We start from the raw sequence: 27,936 nt of genomic DNA on the forward strand, positions 1-27,936 counted from the left end.
TGTTTCAATATGTTCCAATTATTGATGCATTCTTAACAAAGAATCTACCAAAACCTTTTTTTCTCCCCAACACCAGGGGGTGCTGCGCCCCACTTCCAGCGCCACTGCATGCGACATACTGTACTAGTACATGAAAGGGTCTGGAGATGCCATGGAGAACCTTACGCTGCCTGAAACATCATTCAGCATGACCGGTGTTCTGCATTTCCTTGCTACGTGGCGAGATGTGCTACTCAATGCTGAGTGCGCTTGCGCGCGCACGCACACCAATTATAAGCCGCGAGTACCTTTTCATTGTCTCATAATACTTTTTGCATGCATTTCCCTCTCATAGCATTGTGTTTTCTTGTAGCATTTAAGCAGAGTGTAAACACATTATTCACTTTGCATATTTAAACCACCCTTATTAAATATTTTCTTAAGGCATTTTGGCAGAACACTGGTTTAGTGGTGAGCAGTATTGTCACAGATTACTTGAAAAAGTGATTTAATTACGCCTCAAAAAAGTAATGTAGTTACTTTACCGATTACTATCAAAATAACCAAGCTATTTTAAAAGTAATTTATCGGTTACTTTTTACCAATTTTTCTCCCTTTGCCGGTTCAACATAAGAATGACAACAGAAAAATGTTATCGCATGTAATTGATTTTCCGATAATCAAATTTAAAAGGGGAAGATCAGAAGTTTTCACATAAATCTTCCGAGTTAGCGGAGGTTTAATTAGTCGATTGAGTTCATTTCAACCACCATTGACTCGTGCTAGTTTAGCCACACTGAAGCCCTGAAACTAACTAATGACTGACAAACTGCATGGAATTTGTTGAAATCAACTCCACCGACGAATTAATCCCCGCTAACTCGAGGATTAAGCCTAATGTCAAAAATACTGAATTTCGGGTTAGGGTTAACAGCATGTCAGTGTCACTGTTAAACAATGCAAATGAACTGCACAATAAATCAACAACATTCAAATGAATTGCACAGTGCAATAAACACAAAGGTGGTGGTGGGCACGGATGCGCGCACAACCCGAAAATACGCTGTACACACATGTGGTAAATTTGGCCACAAAACGTAGCAGCAACTAAGCACTTGACACTCAATCGGACTTACAACACATCCCAAAGAGCACGTCACCTCACGGCAAAAATGTGCAACACAAATATGATGTAAACAATGCTTGCCGACCTGAAGGGATGACTACTTGCCGTTGCAACGGCAAGGCTATGAAACTGCCGCGCATGTAGGCTCCAACCTATCACTGGAACCCTCCAGAATAAAGGAGAAATACACGTTCATTCAAGGATGCACACAGATCAACATTCCTTCTCACATCTCAAAAGATAGCTGCACTCGGCTCAAATGTGCACCGGCGTTGGCACACACCTTTCTCAGTCCAAAAACACTTAGCGGGTGTGACTCGAGACCAAAACAGGAAGCAACGGTTACCATGGAAACTAACACATAATGGGAACCTTTCTAACATTTTCTATTCAAAATGCTCTTTGTACATAACTACAATATTCCTCATTCTATATACATTATGAGGTAATAAAAAAATAATAACTCACAGACATTAAGGAAACTTTAATCAGATTACTGGTTTGGAGAAATGAACCCATTAGATTACGCGTTACTGAAAGAAAGTAATCAGATTACAGTAACGCATTACAAAGTAAAGCGTTAGTGACAACACTGGTGGTGGGTCAGTGATGCTTATCCCTGGAAGGATGCACAGTCCTCTACAGGTTAGATAATGGCACCCTGACTGCTATTAGGTATCGGGATGAACTCCTAGGACCTGCGCTGGCACAGCGGGACCTGGGTTTCTCCTGGTCAACGACAATGCCAGACCTTATTTTGCTAGAGTATGCAGGCAGTTCCTGGAGGATGAAGGAATTGATACCATTGACTGTCCCCCATAGTCACCTGACAAAAGCCCAATAGAACATCTCTGGGATATTATGTTTAAGTCGATCTGGCGACGCCAGGTTCCACCTCAGACTGTTTGGGAGCTCAGTTATCTGGTCCAGATTTGTGAGGAGAGCCATCCACCATCCATAGTCTGATTAGGACCATGCCTCGATGTTGACAGGTATGCGTACAAGCACATGGGGGCCACACAAACTACTGAAGATCCTTATGAGTTGCTACAATGACATTTTGGCATAATGGGCCAGTCAAGCTGCATCATTTTTTATTTTTTGAGGTGTCTTTGATTTCCCTCCTTTATAGGGTGACCATTTTAATTTCTATCAAATTATGTGGGATCATTTAGTTACTAATGCATCAACTGCTAACACTGCTAATGTCTCAACATTTTGACATGTATCTCACTATGTTCACTGACATCTAGCTCAATCTGGGTACTGCATAATCTGGGTACAGTATATGCAATATTTGCAGTTACAATATAGCATTTTTGCACGGTTACATCAATATCTATGCACAAACTGTCATATCAGGTCGGCCATTTGCCTCCTTGTATGAGTACTGTAAATTGTCATATAACCACTGTTGTCCTCCTTTATATTAGCATTACATCACTACTTGCTGCTAGTCACTCTTTCACTTTATTCCCAGTCTGTGTACACTGAAAACTGTGATTTTATATTAGCCTAATTGTACTTTTGCTTCTGTTTTGTGGCGCCCATTATGACGAAGCTTTAAATCTTGTTGTACTATGTACAATAAAAATAAAAGCTTTCCATTCTATTCCAATACATCGCCTACTTATTATCATGAAATTTTTTTTTTTCTATATGTATTATATTTTTTAGCAGTGCAATACACTTTATGGTAATGATACAGTAACCTATGGAAGGGAAGTAAGTATAACATAAATCTATGAACAATATCAAAAAAGAACCTTCTAATTATATTTTTTGTCTTGCCTTCTTTTTAGTGCATTATGGGTCAGAAAAACCCATGAACACAGTGAAACGGTAAAGAAAGCTGCATTACTGGACACTATATTTTCCTTAAATATTATTTATCCCTAAAAAAGAAACCATTACAGTTTATTATAATCTACTAAATTACATAGTTTAAAAACAAATACATATAATTTATTTAATGAAATAGATTGAACAATATTGATGCTGTACGGAGGTGAAAACAGCTTTTCATGGGACTCATTACAGTAATGAATGTACTTCCCTAAAATCAGGTTAAAAAAAACAAACAAACACACACACACAAAAAAAAAAACATACTAAATATTTTGGTAACAAATGGTGGAGTGGGCTGAAAGACATAATGATCCCTCAGCTGAAAATAGGTTTGGGGTTTCTATCAGGTTTTAATGACTGCATGTTCGATTAGTAATGTCTGCTCGTCACAGCACACGGAAGTCAGAGATACGCAGCGAGCTCGAGAAAGCTGATAAACAGCCAGCCAGTGGACAGTTAATGTTGATGGTGCCTCTCTTCTGTTCTCTAACTAAAGAGCTGTCAGTCAAACTTTAGAGTAAGTTGTCTTATTCAAGAAACCCACAAAGTAACACAATTAGCACCTTAGACGGTCATTTGCTTTGCTTAGCTAAAACCACCCGAGGAATGAAGAGGCAAGATGGATATACGTAATTTTTTCACTTTCAACTTTCAAAATCGACAACAACTACTGAGCAAGAACCAAGGATTGAAAATGTGGACAACGAAAAGCCAGAGAGCACCGCCAAAATGGTGAGCGGAGTTTCAATTTGCCCCACTAAAGACGCTAATTGTATAACGAATTTTGCACCCTCATAATATTTTGCTCCCAAAGCTGTTGTGGGTGTGAATAAGCCCTCTTTCACACTCAATTGGATTCTCAATTTTATCCACACGTGCTAAGTAAACAAGTAACATCGTACACATACATGTTCCACACGAATATGGCGTAAATTGATGCTTGACTACACAGCGAAGACATAAACAGGGATAGAGCGGCGTGCAGTTGTTGTGTGCAGCTAACATGGCAGAATGTGTCTGAGAACTTTTCTACATGTCAGTCCATGATCAAACTTAAGTAAATATTCCTTTATTTAAAGAAAGCTTGTAGTGTTTACTTTGTAACCGCTGTATGTGCGGCCATTTATAACACAAAGTTGCAATTTCTGATGGGGTACAAAATTTGACAGAACACCTGTTAACACCTGCGGGCGTACCATAGTCAATGGATGACGATCTTGGCGAAAAGTATAGCTGTCCTAAGGAGCCTGATTTAGAATTCCCGTCAAACATGATGGGAAACAACAAAACGCTTATTTTTAACTTATTATATTATTCTTGGAAGGTAATTTTATTGCTGAAACTGCGTTCCGGGTTCATCAACATTTTGTGCCCCCCCTGCCCCAAAAGTCAAAACTCCGCCTATGACTATCCCCTTACAATCTTCAAAGACATAGTTCAGCTTAGCATCATGAGAATCACCCGCAGTCTTTTTGAATATCAGCCAATACAGTATATAGCAGTTAAAATAAGATGATCGATGCTCACTGTTTAGGCGATTATCTTTCTCATGATGGTCAACCAATATCACCCTACCGATATATGGTCTTTTTTCAAGATTGGCCGATATCCAGCTGATCAATAGCCAATATAGGATCACTGATATGTTCACCGTTTGGGCAATGATCTTCATTAATTAGTTTTGGCAATTGTAATTTTGCACTGCCTAGTGGCCAGTGTTACAAATGGAAGTAGCAGAAGAAACATTACATTTATCGCATGAATGTTTCAATTGTTTTTCATAATCATCGTGGAGAAAAAAGTATATTGGCTTACAAAATCGGCTTTAGACATCAGCAAGCGGCATCATCCTTTGAAAATCTAATGATCTCTAGAAATGACGCTCCTTACATTGGGGATGGCATCTTCAAACAGCCACTTGGACTTCCTCTTCCTCTTGTCTGACGAAGCGCTACAAGGCACACGCGCACAATGACAGAAGTGTTACATTTATGCCACAATTCCATGTGCGTAACTGGAAATATTATACACAAAAACAGTGTTTGGAAGGCAGGCACAAGAATGTTATGGTTGTTTTTTGGTATAAATTCACAATTACCTTTTGTGTAAAACATTAGTTTCCGTGCTCGCTTAAAACATGACAATTATAACGCAAAATCGTGAATACTGTAATGAAAAAATGAACATTATCATGTAAAAATGGGATAATTATGTAAAAAAGTAATAATTATCATGCCAAACAGGTTAATTATGTAAAAATGTGGTAATTATGTTAAACATGAAACTTAGAACAAAAACATGAATATTATCAATCATGTAAAAGAGTGATACGGTTGTCTGCCATTTCAGGTAAAATTTGTTTTTTGGCACATGGAATTGTGCAATTAATCTAATGCCATCAAGAAGCGGTGGCGGCTTTTCGGGACACATTCGCACCTGAGACAGCCAACGTCCTTTTTGAAGCTCCGCCAGGCCTCGCTGTGACCGCGCTGGGGGTAAAGTTTGGATGGCGGCGTGGGAGGAACGCGCGTGCGCAGACGGAAGATGCACTTCCTCTTTTTCATCTCCTTCCCGCACAGGAACCTGATCACCAAAATACATCACAATCCCGTCGCAAAGTTACTTTATACAGTACATACATTTAGACGGTTAGGTCAGCCCATATATGGACTTTTATCAAGATCGGCCATCAGCTGATATATACTGTAGAATAATTTATGTTAGTCGTTTGGGTCCCGATCTTTCTTATATTGGTTGACTGCTATGTTAGCTGGCTGACATAATTTTTTTTTTTCAAGATTGGCCGAGATGATAACTTATGTTCCCTGTTTGGACAATGATCTTTCATATGAAGATTGGCCTAATATGCCGACCGACTGATATATCGGGCCGATATCAGCTGATACATAGCCAATAATAGGATAACTTAGGTCCACTGGCGATCGTCAATCTCAGGAATATATTGGCCAGTCGATCGATTATATATACACACATATATATATACACACACACACACATATATATATATACACAGGGGTGCACATAAGTGGTCCGCATGCGCGCATGCGTACTGGACGTAGACAAACGCGCTGGCCCTCAACGGCTTCCATACGCTTTTGCGTACCGATGGCTGACCACTGTACGGCGGACACGAGAAAATAACTTCTCAAAATTTCCAAGAGGCAGGCTACACTGAGTAATTACTTCCGTGTTCCCCCACCCCCGTCAAAAGACAGACAGACGACAGAGACGTCACCGGAGCTACCGAAAAAAAGGACTTTTGCTGAAAAGTGGCTACAGGAGGTACCATGGCTAGAAGCAAATGATGCTCGCACGGAAATGCGGTACAAAATGTGCCGTGAGAATCCCAATGTCGCCGATAAGAGCAGCGCATTTTATGTAGGGTCAAAGAATTTCAGCCATCCAAACTTTGAAAAGCACGGAAAAAAAACAGAGCATGTGCCAATTAAGCAAACTATCGATGTCAAACAGGACCCCACTCGCCCTATGGACATGTGGCGGAATAGGGCGGAATAAAGGTAATGAACACCGACATGCACTGACAAACGTGTTTTTGCTGGCATTTTACAAAGCTAAACATGCACGTTCAATGAGGTCTTATGAGGAGGACATCCCACTTTTAAAAAGGCTTGGAGTTAATGTGGAAGCCGCATAATGCCCTTTCTTTTGAATTGGTGCTTTTATGTTTATTTCTTTACATTTCACTTCAAAGTAATGGCAATTTTGTTGTGCCAGTTGATGTTAATCAAGCATTAATTGTTAATATAATTAATTAAAGTTAATTGGCTCTAAGTAAAGCTTGTCATAAATTTATCGCATCAGGCGGGTCGGCTCTCAAGCTCAACGAGGACCAAGTCACATCTCCAGGTCCTCCTCTGAGAACCTGGGCAAAAAAATTATGTGCATCCCTGTATATATACTAGAGCTGTCCCGACTAGTCGACATAGTCGACGTCATCGATGACGTAAATCCGTCGACGAGTACAACATCCCGTCGACGGTTAATGAAGGGTTAAAAAAATATATGCGGGGAAAGTTAGAATGTCGGATGCTCTGTTTGCAAGCGGGGAAAGCGGCACAAAGCCAAAAAAAGCGCACTAGAGTGTCCAAAACATTGCCTTATTTCAAAGAAACAAAGGAGAGTACACTCTTCTGTCCTGTCTCTTCAATGCCAAGCTTGGCTGCACGTCGGCCGTGAATAAACACCTCAAGCGCCTTCACGCAGTTTGTCTTTTTTTTTTTTTTCATTTTTTGTACACCAGAGGGTGCTGTCGCCTTACTAAATAATAATGTTTCATTGACAATGGGCCTATAAGTGCTATTAGTATTGTTCTTAATGCTAATTGAAAGGTTTATTTCATGTTATGGTTTATTTTATGGTATAGAAAATTATATAAGGTTAAAAGGTCATAAATATATACAGTATATACAGTGATTGCACTCAAGGGAGAGATTGTCAATGATAAGGTAATAAATTAAGGTAAAGGCAATTCATATAGGCAATTCATTGATATATAAATAAGGTTTAAAAGGAAAAAGGTGAAAAGTTTTTGTTAATTTCTAATTGTGTTGCTTTATTTGTGTGCACCGTTGCTCTTAGAGTGTGTTTACATCAAGGATGGAATAAAAGTTGTAAACCATCAGTTTAAGAGACCATCTTTTCAATCGGGATGCTACACTAATTAATTCTCTCAGCATTTGAACTCATTGTTTATTTGTGATTTATTATTGTTATTTACGTGTTTATTTGTACTTTAATAAATAATTTGAGTGTTCCAATATGTTTTTTGTGAATTGATAAGCGTCAACAAAAATTTCATTGCTAAATTAGTTAAAAAAAAAAAAAAAAAAAAAAAAAAAAATTATTAGATTAGTCGACTAATCGTAAAAATAGTCGGCTGACTAATCGGGAGAAAATTAGTCGTTTGGGACAGCCCTAATATATACACACACAGTATATCCTGTATATGTATATATAGCCGATATAACTGGTCCAGCATTGGGAGGAGATCAGATCTGTTCATCTTTCGAATGAAGGTTGCCCGATTTATGGTCTTTTAAAAAAAAAAAAAGATCAGATGATATCAGTTGAAATATAGCCGACATAATAGGATAAATGTTATTTTGACTGTTTGGGTGATCTGATTGGTTGCGTGCTTCAGATCATTGTCATTTTGGAAGATCCAGCCACGACTCATCTTAAAGTCTCTGACTGAGGGAAGGAGGGTGCAGCTCAAAATCTGACGATACATTTCACCATTCATCCTCTGCTTAATACAGTACAGCCGTCCTGTCCCCTCTGCCGAAAAGCAGCCCCAAAGCATGAAGTTTCCACCCCTGTACATCACAGTGGGGATGGTGCTCTCGGGATTGTACTCATCCTTCTTTTTCCTCCACATGATAAGTTTGCACCAAAAAGTTCTACTTAGGTCTCACCTGACCACATGACTTTCTCCCATGACACCTCTGGATCATTCAGATGGTCCCTGGCAAACTTCAGACGGGCCTTCCCATGCATGATTTTAAACCATTGCACCATAGTGTTCTACTAACAGGAGCCTTTGAAACTGCATTCAGCTCTCTTCAGGTCATTGGCCAGCTCCTGCTGTGTAGTTCTAGGCTGAGCTCTCACTTTTTTTCATCATGAGTGATGCCCCACGAGGAGAGATTTTACATAAAGCCGAGGTAGATTATCAGTTATGTTTAGCCTTTTCCATTACCTAACAATTGCTGCAACTGTTGATTTATTCCCGCCAAACTGCTTTCCAATTGTCCCATAGCCTTTTCCAGATTTGTGGAGCTCAACATTTTTTTCTCTGGTGTCTTTCAAAAGCTCTCTGGTCTTGCCGATGGTGCACAGGTGACAATACAGAGCTCAAACCGGTGGTGGGTGGGTGGTTACTCATGGGCTAAAGGTGGACTTTTTAAGGTAGACTGTCAACTCTGAGTGTCATAATGATTGCTGATTCTAAGGGGTGCAAATACTTGTGAACCTCAGTAAGTTACAAATAAACTATTGAAAAATCATTAAAAAAAAATAAAAAAATCGGAACTCGCATTGTTTTTTTTTTTTTTTTTAGATTATGTCTCCATAAGTGAAAATGCATCTATGATTGAAATTTCGGACTTCTAACCATTTTCTAAGTGGGTGAACTTGCAAAATCCCAAGGGGTGCGTATATACAGTACATCTGCTCCTCATTGTATGTAGTGTATATATAATCTCAATAAGTGTATATAAACTCTATTAATGGATATGTTATCATTACAACATATATAAATAAAACGTACACTTCACTGATGATATAACGCGGTACAATGGAGGTGAAGATGATTTATTGAGAAGCTTCTGCAGGAGGTGCTCAGTGCAAAAAGAACGTCGTGATGGGGAGTTGTGAGCCTTGTGAGTCGTGACCATTGTTTTTTCTTCTGAGCTAAGATGCCATTGTACAGCGCCATTACGTCGTCAATACAGTTACTGAATTCAATGGAGTTCTTGGGTCCTTTGTTGCAGCGCTCTTATAGGTTGTCCAAGGTAACCCATGTTCTTCAGCTTCGTTGTTGTCACACTCATAAGGTCCTCATCAGCTAAGGGCTCCGAGTGGCACCCTATCAGTGTGTCGAATGTCGGCAAGCCCTTCGGTGTCTACCAACCGAGCCACCTTCACAGCCTTATCTATAGCGGAAAGGTGAACTTCATCAGGTACAGTATAAATTCCTAAAGGTCATGGGTAATGTCCGGCCACAATTTTTTTCCCCCAACTTGTGTTCAATGTTTCCTCTTTTAACTCATTTAGAGCAGGGGTCCCCATCTGCCGGGCCGCGGACCGGTACCGGTCCGTGGCGCATTTGGTACCGGGCCGCGCAGAAATAATAAATAATTTATTGACTACTGCATTCTGGCCGATTGACTTTGGCCTGTGCCGCTTAACACACCAATATCTCTGTCAACTCTAGATATACAACTACAGGATAGGAGGTTGTCATAGAAATGTGTTGATTGGACTGCTAGCTGTACATCTTGTTTTGTATATCTATGTGCGCTTGGCCTCGAGAGTAACGTATGACGTAGGTCGGCGCCAATCACATTTGTTCCCGGGAAATAATTAGCTCCCACACTCGCGAAGATGACTGAAAAACAAACGTCTTTGGACAGATTTTTTAAGGGGAAAAGGGCACCTGACGTGCCAGAAGATGAGCCTACAACATCGAAGAAAACAAAATCTTCTTTTAACAGACAATACCAAGAATCCTACCTAAAATATGGGTTTGTCGCAACAGGTGACTGCCAGACGCCAAGTCACCTCTGCATAATATGTGGCCAAAAGCTAGCAAACGAGGCAATGAAGCCTTCGAAGCTGCTCCGGCATATAGAGACTAAGCACCCTGGAATAAAAGGCAAGCCTTTGGAATTTACTGAAAGAAAAAACGAGCGAGCACGAAGGACAAAAACAACTAATGAGGGCCACCACATCAACAATGCGAATGCACTGAGAGCATCGTATCTCGTGGCAAACCGCATTGCTAAAGCTAAGAAACCTTTCACAATTGGAGAAGAACTTATTTTGCCTGCGACCAAGGATATTTGCCGTGAAGTTTTAGGTGAGGCTGCTGTTCAAAAGGTTGCACGGGTGCCTCTTTCTGCCAGCACCGTCACAAGGCGCATTGATGATATCACGGCCGACATAGAGGAGCAATTGCTGGAGAGAATTAAAAAGTCACCATGGTATGTGATTCAGGTGGATGAGAGTACTGATATTGACAACAAGGCAACAGTGCTTACTTATGTGCGATATATTCACGAGGAGGACGTGCATGAGGACATGCTATGTGCACTGTTGTTGCCAACAAACACAACGGCTGCGGAAATATTCAAATCCCTGAATGATTATTTTTCCGCAAGACTGAGCTGGTCATTCAGTGTCGGCGTGTGCACGGACGGAGCTGCCGCTATGACAGGTCGGCTGTCTGGTCTAACCACTCGGATCAAGGAGGTCGCACCTGAATGTGAGTCCACACATTGTGTCATTCACCGAGAAATGCTGGCTAGTCGGAAAATGTCAGCTGAGCTTCACAACATATTGAATGATGTTGTTAAAATTATTAACCTCATCAAAGCACATGCGCTCAACTCCCCTCTGTTCGAGCAGCTTTGTGAGGAGATGGATGCAACACACAAAAGCCTTCTTTTGCACATAGAAGTAAGATGGCTATCCAGAGGTAGATCATTGGCCAGAGTTTTTGAGTTACGAGAGTCGCTGCAGAAATTTCTCGCCGAAAAGAACTCGCCACTGGCTGCTCATTTCAGCGACAAAGACTGGGTCATCAAACTCGCTTACCTGTGTGACATATTTAATTGTCTTAATGAACTAAATTTGTCACGACAAGGGAGAATGACAACAGTGTTTAAGTTGGCGGATAAAATAGCTGGTTTTAAAGCCAAATTGGAATTGTGGGAGCGGCGAGTTAACGCAGGGATATTTGACATGTTTCAGACATTAGCAGGGATTTTGAAAGACACATCACCTGAACGCACGTTCTCTCAGCTGGTTAGCAAACACCTGTGTACACTTTTACAAGAGTTTGAGCGCAACTTCCCCACCACTAAAGACCCACGAACTGCGAAGGAGTGGATTCGGGACCCATTTGTGAATAAACCAAGTGATTCAAGCATGTCTGTACAACAAGAGGATCAGCTTGTAGAGATTACAAATGACGGCAACCTTAAACGTACATTTGAGACAACAACTCTACCAGCGGTCTGGATTAAAGTCATGCCGGAATATCCTGACATCGCTACGAGAGCACTCAAAACCTTGCTACAATTTCCAACGTTGTACCTTTTGAAGCGGGCTTTTCTGCAATGACGGCAACCAAGACAAAGTTACGGAGCAGACTAGACATAAGGAACGCACTACGTGTCTCACTGTCTCCCATCACACCTAGATGGGACCATCTTGTCTCGACAAAACAAGCTCAGGCCTCCCACTGATTCAGCGGGTGAGTTATATTTTTTTTCCTGCACTTAACATTTGTTTTTAGCCCTGTCGTGGTATTTTATATTTGCTGTATTTTTCTGCCGCACATTGCCGGTCCGCAAAAAAAATATCCAAATCAAACCAATCCTTGGTGCAAAAAAGGTTGGGAACCCCTGATTTAGAGCATTTTGAATGTTGGCCAGGCACATTGCAATGTTGTATCCCTGCCAATAACGCTTAAGTCCTCGTTATCTTCATCAATGAAGGAGACGAAGTCCTCCATAGTGGACCTCGTGTAGAGGGCCTTTCCGGCCCGAATGATGCCTTGATCTGTTGGCTGTATGAGGAAGTGGTGTTGAAGGTCATTAGACATCAAACTGATCCTCGACGTAATGAAGAGCTGCGTCATGGTCTACTAAGGAGGGCTCCCCATACAATGTAACGCTGCGAAGGCCAAACCTCTTGAATTTCTGGAATGAGCCCTTGCTGGCAAAAAAAAATCATACGTTTTTTTTTTTTCTTGGTGTAGGATCACTCGAGGCACTAGGCTGAGGTTCATCTTTGTTGTCGTCGTTGTCGTCACCACCTTCGGCGTCTTCTTTCAAATCTCCTTCAGGAAGGAGGCTATCATACAAGGCTTTGACTTTGTATTGGCTTTGGTATCGAGCCTCACATTCTTTTCCCGGCATTCTGATATCCACACTGATAATGCATTCTCAATTTTTACAATTCTCTGGCAAGACTCCAAGAGCCCCCTTTGACGCTGAGAGGGGCAGAATCCAGATCCTCGTTGCCCCGACAACAGCAACTCCCAAATCCTCCTGTCCAATCAACAAAAGAAAATAATTCCACACACACCCTTCTTCTTCCTTCTTCTCACCCTTCTTCCTGCCCACAGCCGGCCCCGCGAGAGCTTTCAAAAGACTGAACATTTAGATATCAACTGTCGCTTCTCGGGAACATTTCTATGTAGCCATTGTTTTGCCGACCCTGGATCCAGCATTGTCACTCCATCGTCTGTTTTGCCTTGTTTTTGACCATTGTCGACGAATAAATTGTCAACCTGTTTTCGGTGAGCCTTCTTTAAACAGTTTCAAAATGGAGTCAGTACAAAGGGTTAACACCGGAGTGAACGCGCGGGATTGCCCTCCCGGCCGACTTGCGGGAGCGGTGCCAGCGGAACACCATTTGGTTCGGCTTTCACTGTTTCTGCGGCTTGGCCGGGGGGGACGAATTTCTTCAACTTTCAGGTGTGAGATGTTTGAGGGGTTACTTGCATGTAGTCACCCCACAGCATCTCAATGTGATTAAGATCTGAGCTTTGACTTGGCCATTCCAGGACTCTCCATTTCTTCCTATTCAGCCAGTCCTTGGTGGATTTACTGGTATGTTTTAGGTCATTGTCATGTTGCAGGGCCCAGTTTCGCCTCAGCTTAAATTTTTTCACAGATGATCTCACATGTTCCTCAAGCACCCTCTGATACACGATAGAATTCGTGGTGGATTCTACAATGATGATCTGGCCAGGTCCTGCTGTAGCAAAGCATCCCCAAACCATGACACTTCCACCTCCATGCTTCACAGTTGGTATAAGGCTCTTTTCTTGGAATGCTGTATTGGGTTTACGCCAAACATGTCCTCTGTTCTGGTGTCCAAATAATTTAATTTTAGATTCATCTGTTCAATTAACATTATTCCAGAAGTCCCGGTCTTTGTCTACATTCACTGTGGCAAACTTCAGTCTTGCCTTCATGTTCTTCTCGGAGAGCAAAGGTTTCCTCTTTGCACACCTCCCATGAAAGTTAAACTTGTGAAGTCTCTTTCTGGTTGTAGAGGCATGCACTTTTACATCAACAGTCGCAAAAGCCTGCTGTAGGTCCCGTGATGACATTTTAGGCTTTTTGAAGACTTCTTTTAGCATCTTGCGGTCTGCTCTCAGGGTGAACTTGCCTGGACGGCCAGACCTGGGCATGTTGGCGGTTGTTTTGAATGTCCTCCACTTGTAGACTATTTTCCGAACAGTGGAATGGCTGATTTTATATTCTTTTGAAATCCCTTACCAGACTCATAAGTGTCTACAATTATCTTTCTGAAGGCCTCAGACAGATCCTTTGATCTCACCATGGTGTTTTCTTTCACTTCAACAGTCAGGGGCACACCAAACTAAATGTGAGGTTTAAATAAGGCAAGCCTCCTTCACAAAACACTGGGTAATGATGTTCTAATCATGTGCACCTGATGTGATACCCCTGTGTGTGATTTTAGCCATTTTAAGTGGGATTCAATGTGGGGGTGTCCTAATTTGTTTCTCAACAGAAATTGCATTTATTCAAAATTACATTTTACAGAACGATATAAAAAAATATTGTTTTCAGTTTTAATTGTTTAGTTCTATTACATGAATCTCCCAAGATTGTTAAAATTGATATTAAATATCCATATGACCAAATATGTTAGAAAACACACAGGCTTCCATACGGTGTCCTAATTTTTTCACATGACTGTAGGGCGACCTCTACTTGTGGCACCTCAACTTACTTGCTTTTGTACTTGTTGAGGGCATCCAGCAGGTTGCGCTCCCTGTCTGCCGGAGGAGTGTTGGACAACTGCGCGGACGAGATTTTTAGGCGCGTTTGGGCCGGCCAGCCATTGCCGGGTTCGGATACCTTTCCCAGCTGCAGATGTTCCCAGCGCGTGCTGACGAAATCCAGAATTTCGTCCAGTTCAAAGTACTTCTTCTTGTTGTTCAGCGACAAGTTGTAGAGAACCAGGTGCACCAGGTCCACCCAGCGCAGAGACAAACGGCGCACGTGCTCCGGTCCTTGGGTGCACACACAGCACGTGAACAAGTAGAACCTGGAGAGAGCGCGAAAAGAACAATTAGACCCTAGTTAGAGCCCGAAAAGAACAAGTAGAACCTGGAGAGCGCTGAAAAGGGGCCCCAAAGTCAACATTAAGTGACCTTCAAATGTCCCAAAATCAAGAGGAGCAGGAACTGACCCTCAAATGTCTCAAAATCAACAGGAAGTGACCGCCAGAGTTTACCAGCTATCACAGCCAAGCTACCCATACAATTTCTCCAGCATATGACATCTCCTGTAAGGTAATAGTAGCTGACCGTGACGTAAATATCGCCCACAAGCAGCCGACAGAGGGCGGTCTTGGCTTGAGATTAAGAAGACGGCCTACATTTGGCTAGCGTGCGCTCACCTGTCTCCAAACATCATGCTCTCCTGAAGACACTGCGTGCACGCCTCGTGGAACCACTGGCCGCACTGGAAACATTGGAGCATCTTCAGGTACCACCTAGACAAAGACGGACGGACGGACGGCATCAACTCTGTTCCCATCTTTGTATTCTTTCTCGGCGTGCGATCTTACTCTCCGGGACCTCCACAGTAGCAGTACGCTTGCTGCCGGTTGGTGCGATGCCGCGTGTCCCATTGGAGAGCGTCCGGGTTGTAGGAGAGAACCCGCTTCATGGCTAACAGAGCTTTGGCCAGGGGACCTTTCTTGAGAGCGCCACCTTTCTGCACCCGCGGACATGGCGTCAAGTCACATATTGTATGCCGCACGTGTCAGCATTTGTCTACGGCAAGGGTGTCCAAACTTTTTGCTCCGAGGGTCACTTTCAGAAAAATCCAAGATTTTGATATCCTTCCACTATTATTTGTTAAATATCATCTATAGATCGACAGTTCATGTGGATGTATTGAACTATTTCGGTTTTGCATTTTCAGTGCGTTTCACTTGCGTACCGTTCCGATTTTGTTTTATGATTTTTTTCCTCCCTCATAAAATGTATTATTAGCACAAGCTAAGCGCTACATACGAAACCAACTGTGGGAGTTTTGGCACTGACGCCATAAGGGCGCTTTCACACGAGCACTGTTTGATCCATTTTAAACGGACGACAGTTCTTTTTCTCAGATAGTCTGCTTTGTTTTGTAAATGCGCATCCGAATCCAGTCCTGACCAAACAAACGAACTCTAGTCTGCTAAAAAAACGTGGGTCTCAGGCTGTTTTAAGTGCAACCTGCTTCACTTGTGAATGCAAGGAGACCAGGATGCGCTTATGCTACATTACGTGCAGCGTCGCACCACGCTCCTTCCACTTCCGTCCGTTCCGAAGGGAGGTATTTCCTCTTTTAATTTGTCCAATCAATGACTGCGCCTTTCGCCCATGTGATGCTATTCGGAAAGTTTGGTTGGTGCAGCGTGAATACTGAACCTTTTCAATAAGTCATTTGCAGGTGTTGTTACAAGGTAGCTCTCCAACCGGACCCTAGTCCTCTTGGTCTAATGTGAAAGTCCCCCAAGTGTCGGCCACTCAGCACCACCTTTTCACTACTGATCGGCTGAACCGCCTCAGCGATTCAGACATTAAATCAGATTAAAATATTAATGTAGATATATGCTGACGATAATGGAAATCTTCCCTATATTATTGATCTGGACATGTATAAGCTGGAGGCAGAAACTTTAGCAGAGGATGCGATTGTGGTGATGAGAAGAGAAATTTAAAAAATCGCCGTCAACATTCTGGATAATTGATTAGTATCTCCTAAAAAGTCTTAATATTAAAACAACATTCCAGATGTGGTCATGGATGTGACAAACGCTTTGTTCGCCTGCCCACCACCTTGCCTAGCGTCATCACAGCCTCTGGTCCAAGTTCACAAAAATCACTGCGTTTGCTGCCCAAATCTCATCCACCCATGCTAGCAAGCACTCACGATAGCTTAGCCACTCTGGAGACCTGCAACTAACAAATAACTAAAAAACTGCAAGGAATTTGTTGAAACTAACTCCACCTACTAATCAAACTCCCGCTAATTGAAAATTAAGCCTAATGTGAAAAAAAATTCCCCTTTAAGTCACATGAATGAGAAAACCTATTTAATTGGCTACTTCCTCGTCGTGGAGGAAATGTGTCACAGAAAGATCTAATCGGCTATTTTCTCCACGACACGAAAATTCAACACGTGACATCGCGGGGCGCGGCTCATCTGGTTGAACTGTCGACACTGACGCACGGCCGGTCTGAACGCATCTTCAGTCACTACGCGCATCGCCAATGCCCATGAGCTTTTGACCGACACACCTTCTCCACTGACGGCTAATCAGATAAAACAGCATGCTAATTAGCTGCGTATTATTGAGAAACAGCATTTTTGTGGCGAAGCCAGAAAAGGACCCCCAAAACAGCTTGGAAAATGACATTCATTCAATGGACCTATCGCCAAACCACGCCCCCAAAAATCACAAAAGTCTGACACCAGCCGGCCAGTGGTCGTGACCAGTGTATTTTATAATGGCGTAAGGGTTTCTAACGGCGTTATTTTTTTCCAGTAGTGAGGAATGTAATTACTTTTCCTATCTTTGCAACACCGTTATCGTTACTAAGGATGTGAAGGGGTGCATTACTAAAATTTGGTTGAATGAAGACGAGTTGTCCAATTTTGTCATAGGCAGAGAGAGAGCAAAGCGATGATGATTGGCTAGGTGGCTCGGAGCATTAGCATGACATTCGCGCTCTCATTAGCATTAGCATGACGAGCATCATTTTAAAACTCTTGGGCAAGGTTTTTTTTTGTCAATTTTAACATACAGTTCGTGGCATTCAGGTCGGTACAATTAATTGAAAATAATATACTGTTTTCCTGCTGAGCGTGCATTATAATCACCAAGTTGGCGTTGTCCTTATAGATGCTACAACTTAATACTATTTTTTTTTTAATTACCAAAAATAGTCACTTGCCTTAAACTTTTCTTGAATCACATATTCATGAACCTTGTGTAATGTTTTTTAAAACAACTAGAGCAAAAGACCGGAGCGGCAGGAGATTCAGAGCCTCACCCTGCATATTGAAAAAAAATATATATAAATATATATTAGAGGTGTGACAATAATACACAACTCACGGTTCAGTACCTACCTCGGTACGGGTATTATGATTGGATGCTTGATCAGTACAACAGGAAAAACAAAAAGGCTTTTTTCCTCACAGCATTTGAAAGCTAAAGTTTGTATACTGTTCGACTCATATAGGTGGAATAAGGAGAAAAAAAAAAGGGATAACGTAAGTTTTTTGAGTGAAAAAATCAGTTCAATCAGTTAATATAAACCTCTTCAATGTGAAAGCTGTTACAATACGTAATGTAATAAAGTAGAAAATGAAAAGTAACATTAGTTACTTTGCTGAGTAACTAATTACTCTTACAATGAGGTAACCAAGTTAGTAACGCAAATACAAATTACTTCTCCCAAAAAGTAACTTTAAGTAATTACTTTTTTAAAGTAAAATTAACAACACTGGTCGTGACTTAAAACATCTTTTTTCTCACTTTACATTGCAAAAACCCGATTGTTTAACGCTGCACGTGGGGTACCTGTAATTCCAACATTAGGTACCCTGAAATATTAGGGGGAAGGAATTTTTGGGGGGCCTTTTTCAAAGCCTAAAAGAAAGCTCGCCAAATGCCCGCAATGGATACGGCTCTGTTGTCGACCAAATAACTTAATGTCAAAACAGTCAGTTAAGTTAATGATCGATTTGTAAAAAAAAATATATTTCACGTTAGTTTGCTATCTAACTAGCGTGTCACCCCACACATACAGTACTTACATTTAGTCACGGACGCACACAAAGGAAAGTTCTCCTTACACATACCTAGCATGTCGCTGCGGTCAACTCGACTGCACGCCGCTTCCTCACCGTTCGTCTTAAGCATTTATTTACGCCATATTCATGTTGCACATGGATGTCTATGATGCACGTTGTTTATTTAGCACTTTTGGATAATATTGAGAATCCAACGGAATGTAAAAGACATTATTCATCGCCTCGAAAGCTTCAGGAGAAAAATCTGACGGAACACGTAACTACCTTAATTTTTGGACTATAAGCAGCTACTTTTCCCCCCTCATTTTGAATCCTGCGGCTTATAGTCCAGCGTGGCTTATTTGATGTCATTAAGTGTCATCCGGCAATTTTTTTCCCACTAACTCCATTTATGTCCCGCTCAGATCTTTTACAACCATTCATAAGAGAGATAATTTGCCGGATGACACTTAATGACATCTGTCATCATAATTCATTAATGCCCATGACAGTGTCATGTCATAATTATGACATTCTCATGACACCACTGTCAAATAATGTGTTACCCAATAACCTAAATAAATCAGCAAATAACTGTCGAGGCAACTTGGTTGTAAAACAAGGGGGCGGGGGCTTTGCGATAGATCCATTGTCATGCTAACTTAGTAAAATGGCATTCAATGTTATGAAAAAAATGTAAAAATCGAATCAAGTGCAGTTTAAAATGTTATCTCATTAAGAAAGCTTATACAGAATGTTTCAATTGCTGTTCATAATCAACATGTTATATCAGCGTCATATCGGCTTAAAATTTGCTTTAAACATCGGTAACTGGCTTAATTTTTTTTTACCATCCATCCATTCATTCATTTTCTCCCGCTTATCTGATGTCGGGTTGCGAGGGCAGCAGCCCCTGAGGTAACACAGAAGCAGTGTTTCATTGACTAGCTCTATCTCGTGTTGGAGCTGAGGACTGCTGCAGCCATAGAACATAGGGTGAACTCACACTTTTTGTGCGGACAATATTCAATATTTTCATAACTTGCTGAGAGTGAATAAAAACTGGCCCGCTGGCCGCAGTTTGATCACCCCTGGTCTACCGTGTACGCGGGCACGTACCCTAACAGCCAAAGCGAAGACGCAACGCCGACAGAACCAGGGACTCGTGTCACCACTACCCTCTACGGGAGGAATGTGACATTGCTGGTGGAAAGCTGAGAAGAGAGAGATTGACGGATTGGGTGCTGTGGTCCTAGTTGTTCTGATATCTTTTTTTTTAGTTCTCACCTATGCCACACTTTCCACAAACAAGAATTTGGTCGGTGCTCAGCCCAGTCTCGTCACACGCCGAACAATGAGGCTCCTTCCCCGGCACGACGGCTGGAGTACGAAAGGAGAGAAGGACGGTCACGCATACGAAAAGACCCACGCCTACTTGCCAATCTCTGCGTCTGACCGTGTTGTACGTCCTTCCACAGCACCCAAAATTTGGAGTTGTCCTCAAAGGCGACAAAGCAACTGCGTCTTGGCAGGCTGAGCTGTTTATGACAAAACAGTGTAAATGACATTTTTATCAAAGATAGTTGCTCAAAGTACTATATTCTCTAAAAAAACGGTCACTTGTCTGGAGTCTATGTTGAACTAGTCAAAAAATGTGTCAGACGAAGACAAAAAAATTTGAAAAGTCATCATCTTTGACGGTGCTACAGGTCCGATCCTTTTGAAGCGGGGGGGCTGGCAGCAAATAAACAATTATTCACTGAAAAGACCTTAGATTGCTCCTATGGCCGCCTTGAAGCGACATTCTCATCAGAGTCAATGTATTGACATTAAAATGAAGTCATAACCATCTTATTTCTCAACCAAGATTATTTTATCGTCACACGATTGAGCGTCTATCATTTTTGGAAGGGCGACAAACGCTCATCTTTTTATGGGAGCATGCATAGGGTGGCGGCCATCTTGTGCTAAGGCGGCTGGCAGTTGGAAACTAGTTGTCAAAACTTAAAAAGTACATGTTGCAAAGCATCAGAATGTTATTTCTTCGTAATCTCGCCGATACCGATGACATCATTTTAGGAACATATCGGTACCGATACTAGTATAAGAATGGGATTGCAAGCGGTATACAGACATGGTGTGGTGAAACCTATTTTTGTGATAGCCTATTTAAAACGTATGACAGAATGACAATGAACGATAGCCTACTGCAGGGTGCCCAAGTCCAGTCCTGGAAAGCCCCGATCCAGTTTGTTTTCCATGTCTCCCTCTTAACACACCTAAATCAAATGATCAGCTCATCAGCAAGCTTTGCTGGAGCCTGATAACCAGGACCATGTATAACATATTTTGTTCCCAAGTTGTAAGTGGTAGTTCCTAGTGTGCTTTGTTGCACTGACATGTATAAACACTTTGGTTTCCCAAAACGTTTGGGTTTGTGGTCACAACTTTAAAATTCTATTTTCCACTTTTCTTATATATATATATATATACACACATATATACATACACACACATACATACAGTGCCCTACATAATTATTGGCACCCCTGGTTATGATGTTTTTTTAGCTTCTAATATATATATACAGTGGTACCTCTACATACGAATTTAATTCGTTCCAGGACCTTGTTTGTAAGTCGAAATGGTCGTATGTCGAGCAGGATTTTCCCATAGGAATACATTATAATTCCATTAATTCGTTCCAAAGCCTAAAAACATACACTAAATTCTTAATAAATACTGCTGGCACTGTTACAAATGGCAATTAAACATAGAAAAACAAATAAGTTACAAATAAATAATTCAGAATAATATAAGAAGAAGAAGAAGAATTAATAATTATTCCTGAAAATAATGTAACGAATCGGATTCTAATATGGCGGACACTTTTTACTGTCCCTGAACGCACCGCGAAGGTGACGTCTCCAGTGAGATAGGTCGGTGCGGTAGAGATAATACTTTCGTTTTCCTGAGAGCAGTCAACTGCTTAAGACAATGAGCGTTTTGTGTTGGATAAGTTCTTAAATAAATGATAAAAACGTGACAAAGCTGGCGATTTCCTTGGCAATGTTACCACAATAATAATTGTCACCTTAACTTATAAATAGTGGCGAACGGTGGTCATAAGAGGATCATGGAGCTGTATTGTTGAGCCAGTTCAGGGACGCGCACCCCAAGCTCATATTTTTCTATAACTTGCATCTTCATTTCAAAGGTAGGCATCACTTTTTTCCTTGTTTCTCCAACTGTATCAACTTTTTTTGAAAACTGTGTTGATTTCTCACATAAGAAAATCCACCGTGGGTTCGTTTGCAGTGCTGTCATGTCGTCGTATTTCGAGCAACTCGTCGGATGTAGAAACAAATGGCGGCTCAAATTTTACGTCGGATGTCGAAAAGATCGTGTGTCGAAGTGATCGTATGTAGAGGTACCACTGTATATATATATATATATTTTTTTTTTTTAAATTCAAATAATATGGGACCTTAATGGAAAAAAAGAAAAATCCAACCTTCAATACAAGTGCATTTATTCAGTGGGGAAAAATCCCACATAAAGAAATAATTATTTGACTTCGAATAATGTGTGTCACAATTATTAGCACCCCTGGTTTTAATACTTTGTACAACCCCCTTTTGCCAACAAAACAAGGTCTGGGGACTGATATGGCCATGGGAGGAGCTTGATTTTGTGTCTGGTGAACCATTTCTGTGTAGTTTTGGCCATATGTTTAGGGTCATTGTCTTGCTGAAAGACCCAGTGACGACCCATCTTTAGCTTTCGGGCTGAGGGCAACAGATTTTGATTTAAAATGTCCTGGTATTTCAAAGCATTCATGATGCCATGCACCCTAACAAGGTTCCCAGGGCCTTTGGAAGCGAAACAGCCCCACAGCATCACTGACCCACCGCCATACTTCACAGTGGGTATGAGGTGCTTTCAGCATGCGCATCTTTCGTGGCACGCCAGACCCACTTAGAGTGTTTGTTGCCAAAAAGCTCAATCTTGGTCTCATCTGACCAAAGCAAAACATAAGGGGGGGGGGGGGGGGGGGGGGTCCCTTATTTCTATTTCTGAAAGGTGGCAACCCTACTTTGGAAACAGTTCCCAAATTACTGCAGCATTTCTTTAAGTAAAAGACAAAATAAAGTTGACGTAGTGAACTGACCAGAGATTGTTGCACCGGTCCAGCGCCCTTTCTCTGGATAGCAGTCCTGCTCTTGCAGGCTCAAACTCGTTGTGTTCGTTCACGTTTCGTCTTCAAATGTTTTATCAGGTTCGAGGTATTGAAACTGGCCGATTTAACTCCACATCTCGAAACTTTCAGGCCGCAAATCTTGCATGCAGCCATTGATTTTAATTGACGGGATTTCTATTTTGAAATATTTTCCGACCGCCGCCATGTTGGCGCCGCCAAGCTGCCTTGTCATTGGTCAGGAGTGGCTATTGGCCCGTTCTCATTGGTCTGGAGCAGGCCAATAGCGATAGCTGCTTGGTGTTCACGTGTCATCACACAACACAGAGACCGAGTGTAGTGAGCGCCAGGAGAAAAAAAAAGGCTGCGGTCAAATGTTATAATAATGGACCGGTAAATGGTATCGGCGCCGTCTTTGTTGGTACTCGCCGATACCGATACCACCATTTCAGGCCGGATCGGCGCCCCCTGCCAATACTAGTATCGGTATCGGTGTATCTTTAGTATATATATATATATATATATATATATATATATATATACATATATATATATGTGTGTGTGTGTGTGTGTGTGTGTATGTGTGTGTACATTTTCCTTTTTATAGACTTAGTTTGACCTGAAACACAAAGAAATGACATTTAACAAATATTTCCCGCTTAAATTTTGAATATAGCCCCTAATTTGAATAAAACCAAACCTTTACCTCCTTAGAGGCATTTTTCATTTTGGACTCAAGCAACACAAAATGATTACAAGACGGAAACAACATTTAATGATTTTCCTCAACATGGTGTAATGTATAACAATAACAATTTATTACCCTTTGATAAAGAAAACCACATGTTTTATTGAAACAACCGGCGAAATTGGTATATGTTTATATTTATATATGGTTCACTGTTTACACCTAACATTTTCTAGATCAGTGGGCTGTGATGGTTGCTTGTGCAGCATGGTTTCCCCAAGGACCAAGAGCAGCAGAAAAAATGGATGTCAATGGTCAGTCGTCAAAACATGAAATAAAAGGCTTTTTTGTTTGTTTTTTGCCATTTAAAAATGGGCTTAGTGCCCACAGCCAGCAGTCACCATCAGCAGGCAACAGCAGCAGCATGATGTGGAAATGTAACCTAAAAAAACATTGAATTAGTTTTTTGTTTTTTTTATTATGAATGTGTGTCAAATATTTGTTGACATCCCTTTTCAATGTATACACATCTCTAAAATATAATAATGTCAAACAATTTGGTGTTAAGAACACAGGTTGTCATGCATTGACTTGGTACTCTTTCATGAGGGGGATACCTTAGTTCAGGGGTCTCCAAACCGGTCCTCAAGGACCACGGTGGGGTCTGGTTTTTGTTCCTTCCAATCAAGCACGGACAGTTTAACCAATGAGGTTTCTGCTAAAACAAGTAGCACCTGACTGCAATCAATTGATTACACTTGTAAAACACCAGATTGGTGCAAAGGTGTCGTCTTCTTTTGTTAGAACAAAATACTGCACCCACTGCGGCCCTATGTGGAATAGTTTGGAGACCACTGCCTTAGTTCAAAGCTTACAAAATCGAGCTAATAAGCAGGTGAACGCCGGTCGTCTACCAATACTCACAAATACAGATAAGTGTGTATGTCAAAAAGGGCTTCTGAAAGATTTGACAATTTAAAAAAGGTAGTGACTTAATGAATTTATCCCTGGCGATACATTCCTAGTTAGCAGACTCAGCTTAAAAAGTAGGAGAAAATCGCTTGTCAACCAATATAAAATATATAATTACGCCACGCGCATACAAATAAAGCTCAACATATACATTTTAAAGCGTCTCTGATAGAATACAGACTGTTGAAAATTCAAAAGGGATCGTTTTTTTTTTTTTTATCAAATTACCTCCGAATATACTTCACAGCCAGCCATTCCTATAAATGCGGTCCGCCCTCGTCGCAGCCATTTTTGGAACTACCCGAGGCTCCATAACCCGGAAGTAAAATCGCATAATGGATCCCTATGGGAGTGGTGTAACCCTCTTAATACAGTATATGGCCCTGCTGATAACGATCCCTATTATTTGATTCAGGTGTGGTGAATGAGGGAGACATGGAAAACAAGCTGGATAGAGGCTCTAAAGGACCAAACTTGGGCACCCCTGGCCTATTGTAATGCCCGTTAATATGCATGTCTCCTTTAAAGGGAGACTCGGGGCATGTGTGACGTGACATATATGGAAGCGAGCAAAGGAAGAAGGAGCAGAGAGCTGTCGTGGGTAGCGGCCGACAGCAACCCTTTGTATTTTTGTGCATTTATTTTCTTGCAACAATAAAGAAGCAAGTGAGGAACACTTCGCATATTACAGTGGTACCTCGACATACGATCGCATTGACATGAGACGTAAAATTTGACTCGTCATTTGTCTCGACATATGACGATTCACAACATGCTCGAAATATGACGATTTTTGACAGCGTTGCAATTTCATTGTTTTTTCTACAAGACGGATGCACGGTGGAAAATGTCATGCTTACCATTGAAATTAAGATAGAAATAATAGAAAAATATGAGCATGGTTTGCACGCCAGTGAAGTGGCTCGACAATCCGGCCAAAATATGTCTACGATCTCAAGGACGACCTTCATTATTATTATTATTGCAAGATCGGCAAGGGAGTCACCAGCTTCGTCAAGTTTTTAACTTGTTCAACAAAACACGGATACCGTCCGGCGCAGCCGATGCCAACAACAACAGAACATGCAAAAGAGAATGTAAAATCTTCCCACTCTTCCGCACGTGTCTCACTCTCTTATCAATTACACGGTGCATTCAGGAGTAGCATGCAAAACACAACCGCCACATTCAAACCCAATTTGTTACATTTTTATTATTATTCAGATTTGTGTTTATAATTTATTTGTTTTGTTATGTGTAATTGCGATTTGTAATTGTACCTGCAGTATTTATTAAGGATTTGGCGTAAGCTTTTGGGCTGTGGAACGAATGAATAGAAATACAGTGGTACCGCTACATACGAAGTTAATTCGTTCCAAGACCTTGTTTGTAAGTCGAAACGGTCGTATGTCGAGCAGGATTTCCCCATAAGAATACATTATAATTCCATTAATTTGTTCCACAGCCCAAAAACCTACACTAAATCCTTAATACTGCTGTTACTATTGCAAATAGCAATTTCAAAGAGCAAGACAAATACAAAATTTCCGATTCTTAGATTATTCGTGATTCGGCCGTGGAAGATTCGAGAACGATTCACAAACATCCAAATTCCGATTATTGAAATATGCCAAGTAAAGCGGAAGTACAACACACTCAGCGCGCCGCGCGGTCTTCGGGACGCAATGAGCAAGAACGGAGCGAGAGTAGCTAAACATCATGCTTCTCATTACCCGTCCCCTCGGGTAATGCCAATGCTCAACTCACAGCTCTAGCTCAACACATGCCACGAGATAAAAAAAACACAACAACATACCTGACTGCTGCCGAAAAGCTGCTACAAAGTACATCCACATAATGTTACGGTAGATATCATTTATATAGGACTAGATGCAATATAGATTCAGTAGCGTTAGCAGCACATCTACAAAAAAGCTAGATGCAGGCGTTAGTAAACGCCGCCATCTTAAATCAGTATACTTCCCTGCAAGGATGTTGTAGCGAACCTTCCAAGCAAACCCAATTAACTTTTTATCTAAAATACTCCTAAATCCGTAAAATATTGACTTGAATCTATCTTTAAAATAGTTTTAAAACTTTCACATGTCGAAAGTAGACAAAAGGGAAATTATGGAATAATGGGAGCAGTTTTAACAACTTTAACGGTTGATTCACAACATTAAATTAATTGAATGTAGTTTAAAGCTGCTGATACAGAATGGGGACTGGAGTTTTTTATTTACTGTTATTTTTGTATATTTGTTTACTGCTATATGTTAACTTGATACTGAAATAGTAGTTTGGTTTAGCCTGAGAGTATTTTTGAACAGTTTTGGAACTAATGTACAAAACATTTAAAAATAAATAAATAAATAAATAAATAAAGGAGGGGGGTGCATCTATAATCGTTTTATAATCGAATCGGAGCCTCTGAATCGTAATCGTAATCGAATCGTTAGGTGCCCAAAGATTCCCAGCTCTAGTAATAATGTACCAAATCGGGTTCTAATGCGGCGGCTGTATTTTGCGTGGTGTACCTGAACGCACCGCGGGGCTGATGGCAGAGAGAGAGTGTGCAGTTGAGATATTACTTTTTTTTTAACGTCCTGTTGTTGCTGGCACTTGGCGTGTTGTGTTGCACAAGTTCCGAAATAAATGATTAAAAACCTAAAAAAACTGGCGATCTCTTTGGCGATGGTACCACAATAATAATTGGCACCTTATAAAGACTGGCATACGGAGGTCCGAGGAGTATTGTCAAGCAGTTCAAAGACACGCACCCCACGCTCATATTTTTCTATCATTCCATCTTCATTTCAATAGTAAGCCTCACCTTTTTTCTTTTTTCACCACCTGCTTTAACACAAACCCATGTTGATTTCTCTTACAAGAAAATCCGCTGTGCATCCGTCTTGCGGAAAAACAATGGAATTGCAACGCTGTCATAAATCGTCGAATTTCCAGCATTTCGTCGGACGTAGAAAAAAACGGCGAGTCAAATTTTACGTCGGATGTCGAAAAGATCGTGTGTCGAAGCGATACTATGTCAAGGTACCACTGTGTACGATATGATTTATGGGAAAATCCCGCTCGACATACGACCATTTCGACATACAAACAAAGTCCTGGAACGAATTGAATTCGTCTGTAGAGGGACCACTGTATATGGCGGAAAACACTCAAGTGACTTGGAAGTTCGGCTCTGAGACCCCCAATTCGGGAAATTCATTCAAATCAAAATTGTCCGATATGCATGTGTGATACATAACTGGAAAGCTTAAAATCTCAATTTTCTGGGGGAAGAAAATTTTTGAACAGGAGGGCATTTTAGGAAAAAAAAAAATAAATAAATAAACAGTAAAACCCTAACTGGAGGTGAGAGCATGAGAGAGCAGAAGTAAAGACGGCAAGATTTTAACGAGATATTATCGCGTACTTCCCTTGTTTCAATCCAAAAACTGTAGCATGTATCACTGAGTGTCAAGACACAGCTGTGAATAGCCACAGCCGGAATTTTGGGGAA

At 41.2% G+C, this 27,936-nt stretch overlaps 1 protein-coding gene across 3 annotated transcripts in view; it reads right to left on the reverse strand.

Moving 5' to 3' along the window:
• phf19 (PHD finger protein 19) overlaps nucleotides 1-27,936 on the reverse strand; it is a 52,998-nt gene that overhangs the window by 14,900 nt on the left and 10,162 nt on the right. For 2 of the 3 annotated variants that reach the window (XM_057824935.1, XM_057824934.1), the window contains exons 3-11: nucleotides 20,012-20,093; nucleotides 19,843-19,935; nucleotides 19,675-19,769; nucleotides 15,332-15,480; nucleotides 15,161-15,256; nucleotides 14,617-14,806; nucleotides 14,489-14,556; nucleotides 5,390-5,536; nucleotides 4,844-4,904 (exon numbers count right to left, since the gene is read on the reverse strand). In XM_057824935.1, coding sequence (XP_057680918.1) covers nucleotides 4,844-4,904; nucleotides 5,390-5,536; nucleotides 14,489-14,556; nucleotides 14,617-14,806; nucleotides 15,161-15,256; nucleotides 15,332-15,480; nucleotides 19,675-19,769; nucleotides 19,843-19,935; nucleotides 20,012-20,093 — 981 coding nt within the window. Of the gene's footprint in view, nucleotides 1-4,843; nucleotides 4,905-5,389; nucleotides 5,537-14,488; nucleotides 14,557-14,616; nucleotides 14,807-15,160; nucleotides 15,257-15,331; nucleotides 15,481-19,674; nucleotides 19,770-19,842; nucleotides 19,936-20,011; nucleotides 20,094-24,641; nucleotides 24,731-27,936 lie in introns of those variants that run through there. The other variant, XM_057824936.1, reaches the window with a different exon arrangement.

This window comes from Corythoichthys intestinalis, chromosome 20 (genome assembly GCF_030265065.1).
Source record: "Corythoichthys intestinalis isolate RoL2023-P3 chromosome 20, ASM3026506v1, whole genome shotgun sequence".
Lineage (NCBI taxonomy): Eukaryota > Metazoa > Chordata > Actinopteri > Syngnathiformes > Syngnathidae > Corythoichthys > Corythoichthys intestinalis.